This window comes from Montipora foliosa, chromosome 2 (assembly GCF_036669935.1).
Source record: "Montipora foliosa isolate CH-2021 chromosome 2, ASM3666993v2, whole genome shotgun sequence".
In the NCBI taxonomy this organism is placed as follows: domain Eukaryota; kingdom Metazoa; phylum Cnidaria; class Anthozoa; order Scleractinia; family Acroporidae; genus Montipora; species Montipora foliosa.
Genome location: NC_090870.1, coordinates 5483904 through 5491403, shown reverse-complemented (window position 1 = coordinate 5491403; position 7500 = coordinate 5483904). Strand labels below are relative to the sequence as shown.

Genomic DNA, 7500 nt, shown 5'->3' with positions numbered 1-7500 from the left:
GTGAAAACCAGAACACATTGAAGCGTTCTCGTTCCCAGATCCCATCGTTTCACGAGAAAACGAGGAACTCTTCATTCCAATTTTATACTTGGAAAGTTCATACACTTCTGATGCCGAACTTGGAATAGTTCCGTCGTCCTTGCTCCAGTTCTTTATTAGTTCAGGAACAGTGATCGAATTTGAAATTCGTGGATTTTCTTCACACTCTGGTCCGAGATGTTTCTCTTAATTCCCTTCTGTGAGCGGCCTCTTTCCGAATTTTTCTTACTTTTGGTTGTAACTTTATGTGACAAGCGAAATTCCTTCTGCTGGTACTAAAATGTTCGGCGTTTTTGTGGTATAACAGCGAGAAACCGCGGACGATAGTCCTTGTCATATACCTTGATAAACACTGACTGGATCAAACTATCGAGCGCTTCCGCGTAATTTAGAAGAAAGAACATACAGTTAGGAGCCGATACGTCGCAAAATTACTCCGCGTTTTATCGGCTGGTGCTTTTATATTCTTCGTTGTAAATAACGTGGGATTTGCACTTTCTCTGAATCGTTAATTATGAATAATAGAGCGGCTGAGAATTAACATTCAGATGAAGGCTTACGTACTTGTTATCATAGAAACACTTCGACGATTCACTGGTATCCCTTCCGCAAAGCTGTTTCGTACAACATATACGACTGTTGCCCGGGATGGACTGGTTACGTACCTCGGGTTGGCTGCAAGAAGCGTAAGTATAATTCACGATTAGTTATTGCTTGCAAAGTTAACGGATCTGACTTTGATTTCGAAGACAGTTTCCGGTACTCTTTTGGTTACTCTAGTCAACTACAAACCTGTCCTATCAGTGTACACGTCGTCTCCAAACCTGCATATATTATTATCATCGATGGCAGGCTATTACTTTTGGCTAGTTCTTTGACTAACTTTAAAGGGCGCTTTCCTTTTAATTGTCAGAACTAGCCGGTCAGACCCGTCAGTTGCTAAGAAATGCGACAATTTAAAGGAACACTTGGATGATAATCCCTCGCATTCTTCTGAAGGAGTAAATGTCATCCTCGAAGAGTGTTAATTTGAAGGCGTTGTTGAGTTAGTCTTCCAAATGCTCGTTCTGGCCGGTCAGTTCTGTCAAATGGAAAGCCCCCTTAATTTATTTCACTTTACTTAATTTTGCTTCTAAAACGCTCATTGTTATTGTTAATTGTTATTGTTATTTTGATTGTTATGTAGGTAACCAGCGAGAAAATGAGCTTACATGAAGAAAGTTTCTTCAATTTTTGGCAAATCTCAAATTTTAGCTTGACTTTTGCCGTTTGCCTTAAACCTCAAATTTGCGTTTTACTAAATATCAAAGAAACTTGTTTGATTTTAGCTCATTCATTGCGTGTACCTACCTATGTCTTTAAGTTAAAGGACGGCGAATTGTTGCGTTTTTCCTTCAGGTGTGCCATGCCGCGTAGCCATTCCTCAAAACGTCCCAGCCCATTGTCGTGGGAAAAGAAGCAAAGACCTGCAAAAACAGCGCGCACTCTACAAGTTGGGCCACATGCGAAATCTCCCTTTTCCCATGAGTGACATCAACCCTTCTTTGTTAATCAACCTCACACTGTCGGATCCTTTCTCCGGTCCATGGATGAAACTTTACGGATACATGCTGAACCTCAACCTCCATCTTATCGAGAATTACCCCAAGAGCCACAAAAAGGAATTTTCGAAAATCTCAGACTATGAGAAAGTCTATCACTTCTTTATGAAACAGCAGCAGAACAATGCAAGGGTAAACAAGTGTAAGGAGTTTGAGAAACGACGACGGCCGCAGGCAACGAAAACGTCACAAATTTGCATATTTAGCGAGCAAAAACAATAGCATCGCACGCTCTGCACGTGCATCTTTTCATTTCTGTCTATTTTTCTGCCGTCGTCAACAAAACAACAACGTGAAATGAGTAAATTTGAGGTTTTAGGGAGAACGTCAGCCCTTGAGGATAATTTTCATTTTCTCCCGTAAATTGAGCGCCGTACATACTAGTTTCGTTCTTGAGGGTTTGCTACACCCTTGCCCGGTTAAAATGCTTGGAATTGTCGAGAAGCGGTTACAAAAACACATATTTAACTACGACGTTCTCGTTGTCGTTGCTGTCGTCGTTGCTAAAGCTCCCTGGCTAAAGACGCTTTAAATCTGACAGATCGAACCGGCAAGACCGAACATTTGAAAGAACTAACTCTACAACGTCTTCGAATATATTATGACGTCGCCGTCTCAGATCTAAGATGAAGTGCCAAATTTCTCTTTAGGATATAAGATAGCTGCGGGAAGTTTTTATTGCGCGTTTTTCGTAGCGAGCTCCTGCAAATGACTCATTAATAATTATTCATTGAAGAGGAGATGATGATCGGGATAAGTGCCTTCGTTAAAATACTTTTTAAATTTGAAATCCTAAACGGGTTGTTAAGTGTATAAGGAATGTCAGCCGAGTAGCGTTATTTTACTCTTCTGAATTTTTTCTTTGCTATCCTTTTTAAAATGCACTTAACCTTCAGTTTCAACAAACATATTTTACCACTTTTCCCTCGAAATTCCACTTTTTGTGTGCCAAAAGGTTACGTACGACCGAGCTGAAAGAGGCATGGGTCTATTTTGCATTTAACGTCACTACCTGCTTTGCAATGTAAAGATCTTTTGAAAACGGTCCGCAAAAACACCGTTCCACAAATACAGTGAAGTTGTACTCCCCTAGTCTGGATTCCTGGCCGATGCTCAGGGTTAGTCGTTTTTTTTTTTTCATTTAACGCTTTCTTTTTTCATCGATTTTTGTCTTAGCTTCATCCATTTTTCCGCTTTCCTTCGCAAGAGGAACTCTTCAAAGACGTAGTGAACAATGTAACCTGGCGTGACGACCGCGTATTTGCTGAACAGCGATTGGCTGGCCTCAATCCCATGGCGCTAATGAAAGTTACTGTCGATCAAGGTAAGTGTGGTTTATTTGAGTATATTATTCCAATCTTTTGTTGTTTCACTACAAAAATACGCGAGTGTATCGTTACATGTTTTAACGGCTATGCCTTGAATTGTATTCAATGGTTTGACCTTAATGGGTGCAGATATTTTGCGTATTTACCGGTTACTGTTTGAGCGTTAATGTTTAGCCTGCATCGTTTGCAAATATAATGGGACGTACGAATATCATGAACAGCGCAGAAAACCAATGAAATTCGAATTCAATCCATCAGACCTGGGCTTCAAGGTAGAGAAGGTGGCAAGTGAAGCCTCTCTCTTTTGTCCGCGTCTCAACGCTACTGCTTGTATAGGAAGCGATAGTGTGTACCGCTGGAGAGTGCAAAAAAGAACTTAAAGGTAGAAAGAAATACCTCTTTTTCATTTTACTTCGCTACTTTCCAACTCTACATGCCCTTTTGCGAGCCGACTTTTGCGGGATTGCACAATCTCAGCCCCAGGCCATAGGGAGAGGAGAAGCCCTATTCAAATGCAAGAAGCCCTCTCGAAGGAAAACAACAACAATGCGAACGTCCGTGGTGCAGCCACCCATGGTCCGTCCATGGCTGTTGAACAATTTCGTAGGAAGCCATTTCAGCGTTCAGTTTGCGTCAATGAACTGTAAAAAGCACCAATCAGCTGAATGAAATATAATTTTTGTACAGCAACGCCAAAGGAATGAAACCACCCCTGCTAAAAAGTAATTTTCCAAAATTAATGAAAAACGCCCTCTGTTTCAGCCAATCAGCAAGTTCCGAAAGATATTACTAAACTGCAACAGCACAGGTTCACCAAAAGTTTACTCCTTGATGCAATTTTTCTAACGTATAAGCAATGAGCTTTATGCATGCGTGTTAAGAGGCTGATGCGAGTGCAGCTTATTTTACAGTTTTAGCGGAGCTCCGAGCGCATAAGACGCGAGAGGAACACCATTGCCAATGTAACCAGTATCACGTGACCATAACGCAGGCTCAAATAATCAATACTTGTGCCCAACATGGCGGCTAGTTTACAGCGTACATCTCCATGTTATGGTCAATTGACACCTGTCAAAACAAGGTATCCACTGACCAGTATCAAGTGACCATAGCTCGGGCTCAAGTTTAGAGATGTCAGCTGTTTCTTTAAGTTGACCGCTGATCAGGTTTGAGTTTCGATTGGATCGCGAGTTCAAGCCAGGTTAACTTATTGAAAGAATAAATAACCTGGGAGTTCCGATTTTAGGCTTGGCTAAATCTATATATAATGTTATAGAATGTTACTCATGCATTCGTTCTTCTCGCAGGCTCTATCGGTGTCGGATGGACCGAACTCCAGCAACGCTTGAACCCAAATTACGACTGGGACCAAGCTGTTGGTAACTCAATGGCGAAAAAAATAAAGCTAGAAGACGCCATTAAAGAAGGCTCCGTTTTTGTAGCTCAGTTTCCACTCTTCGACAATATTTCCACCGTTCCCGACATCACAGAACCCAGGCCTACTCGGAAAATGTGGCCGTCGATGTCTCCTATCGCTCTGTTTGCATCGCGACCAGGAGACAAGGGTGCGCCTGCGCAGTTGAGACCAGTTGCAATTCAGCTTGATTATACCCCAGGTTAGTTGATCGATAGTGAATGGCTATGCACAGGATGAGTTAACAGTGACAGGCGATAAAAGCACAAAAATTATTAAAAGCGGCTTTTAAAATTTGCAGAGCAGCTAAACTAGTAATCGTTAAGTCGTGAGTTCAACTCTTTTTATGAGCAACTCGGATAATTTCCGAGAATGCAAATGCATAAAGATAGAAGTGATCCGCGAAGTTATGTGGACAATTCAAGCAATTTTCTCTCATAGGAACCTAAACGATTAAGCGGCTTTAACGGCATTCGAGCCCATGACCCCTGCATGGGAAGCCATGATGGGTTCGAGATTTGCTTAGACTGTCCAGATATTGAAGTGAGAGGACCACTTTCTCTTTCATCTACAGCCCGCTCTCCAAATACATACACATAAATTTATTTCATTCAATGCAAATGTAATAACGATGCTCACCGTTACGTCACTCATTTCCATCTATGTCAGTGCCAACTAGAGATCTATTGGCTGTCGAAACAAAGGATTCTTTTGTTCTGTGGTTGGCAAAATTTAAATAACAAAAGGATTGTTTATAAACAGGGGAGTCTCCTACAGAAGAAAATTCATTATTTGATATACTTAAAATTCGACCGAAAACTCAGTTCCTTCAACGCATTTCGCTACTGCACAAAAAAACAAACAAACAAAGGAAAACCGAATACAAAAACTTAGCTTTGAAAATCATGATATGCATTAATATCAGCACACACCCCAGCAATTATGCTCTGTTGGAAACGAATAGGATAGGACCAATTATCGGGTTAGAATCTTAAAATTCTGTAACGGATGTGCAACAGTTAAAACGACTGTGCAGTGTGAGGTGTTTTTTTTTTCATGTCGTAGAACCTGCCTCGTACCAATCCATCCCTCTCATCATACAATAAAGCGCAAAAAGGAAAGTGGGGTTGATTACAGGACAGCATCATTAGGAGATACTCTCTCAGAGCATGAATGATTTGCATGGTTCAATCCTTTCATGGTTACGCTTAAATGTTGCCAACAGTGATCCATGACAATCATTTTTATCAAAACAAAACATTTTCGCGGGTTTCATGTTTGCAGCCAGAGCATGTGGTAACCCCAGAATATATATTTTTTTCATTCTACCTATACCACAGGCTCCCAAGTCTACTCTCCCGATGACGGTGACCTGTGGGTTCTTGCGAAAGAAAGCTTCCAGGTTACGGATTTTGCTTATGTGGAAATGGTTGAACATCTACTTCGGACTCATCTCTTGATGGAACCATTTTGTGTGTGCTTTCTGAGGCACGTATCAAAACTGCATCCACTTCATCAGCTAATGAAGTTCCACTGCAGGTAGGTCAAGGGTCGAGACACATTGGTGGGAGACAATTGACTCTCTTCACTACCCCCACAATGCATTTAGTTTTTTTGGGGGGGAGGGGTGGGGGTTTGCACAAAAACAATGCAAGTTATTTATTCTTGGGACTGTGCCGTGCATTATTGAACTGAACATCCATTGTTTTTATGCGTGAAACCACAAAACGTACGGCATTATGCAATGATAAAATTAGTCAATGCGCCAAGCAATTTACCCAGGTCATAGTTGGGACGCAATTTCTTTAGTGTAATATTTCCGGGATAAGCGTGAGGGCTGGAGGCCTCTTGGTCAAAAGTTCATCACGCCGCAGTCGGCTGCCCAAAAATTGCTCAAGTGTCCAATCCTTAATAAAATAACTAGCAACAGAAGATAAAATTTTATAGCTAGAGTTGAAAGTCTCATACCTATTTTACAATTTAAGCTTCGCCATATGCATCATTATTGCTCATCCCAAAAGTTTGGGAATTTAAAGAGAGATTTAAGGCGCTGCTTTTCCTGTAATTTGTCGCGCACGTTTGTTACGACAAGAGTTTTCACATTGCGAAACAACTTGCTTGATGGGTGTTACACTTGGCAACGTTTCCTGCAACTTGTCTCGTTTTCGATGATCAAATGGGGTTAAAGGAACATCAATGACTGATATAAGAATAATAATCACTTTGTTCACCCTCGGATTTCAGAGTAGCTAGTAATTAATATCTCCGAGCATTGAACATATACAGTTGTTAAGAATCCCAACTGGCGGGAGGCAAACTAGTCGGTTAATTTACAAGTGCGCCAGGAAATTGAACCATGGACTACCTGAAACAAATTCAGTGAGTCATCAGAACGCGGTCTTAAACCGGGGTCTCCGAATCTCAAGGCACGGGCCCTAACAACTCGGCCACTCGCCCACACTGCCTCCACGCAAACCATTGCCACACGAGTTTCAGGACAAATGTTACACTGCACAATGCTTGAATAGTTCGTTGCAACGTTGCATGAAGCTTTCCAGAAAGTAGAACTAAATTTTACTTTCCTTAACGGTTTCTGCAACTTGTCTCGCAACGTTTTTGCTCATTGCCGGGTATGTTACACTGCGCAGTGTTTCGTGCAACTTGTCTCGCCATGGCGTTGCGCGGTGGCCTACTCGCATAAGGTTTCAGCTTCTTTAAGCTTCCTTTTCACTGATTCAATATCTGTAACTATAATCATTTACATTATACAGCGCCATTAGCATCGTGTTTGCGGCAAACGGCAACTGGGGCCTGGAGAAAGGGAATAAGCGATATATTGCCCTCGAGTTTCACCCCTATAATTTACGTGCCTAGAAGAAATGCTTGCTCCGTCATCACTTGTATTAGTCTAACTTTGATTATGCGACTTCTTGCAGAGGCTTAATACCGACAAACAAGATAGGTTTTCCCAAACTCGTTGGTGACAAGGCCTACATGCATCAATTGTTTGCTACAGGCAACACTGGTGCTATTAGCCTGTTGGTGCGCGCATATATGACATTGACGTGGGCTGATACCGACTTCAAAGCAAAAAACAAGGTAATTTGGCGAAAGAAAT

The 7500-nt window shown here is 41.6% G+C and overlaps 1 protein-coding gene across 1 annotated transcript in view; it reads left to right on the top strand.

Moving 5' to 3' along the window:
- LOC137992192 (polyunsaturated fatty acid 5-lipoxygenase-like) overlaps positions 1-7500 on the top strand; it is a 14351-nt gene that overhangs the window by 1633 nt on the left and 5218 nt on the right. Inside the window, exons 3-8 of the mRNA XM_068837345.1 lie at positions 616-725; positions 1438-1772; positions 2817-2964; positions 4276-4584; positions 5723-5921; positions 7319-7481. Coding sequence (XP_068693446.1) covers positions 616-725; positions 1438-1772; positions 2817-2964; positions 4276-4584; positions 5723-5921; positions 7319-7481 — 1264 coding nt within the window. The remainder of the gene's footprint in view (positions 1-615; positions 726-1437; positions 1773-2816; positions 2965-4275; positions 4585-5722; positions 5922-7318; positions 7482-7500) is intronic.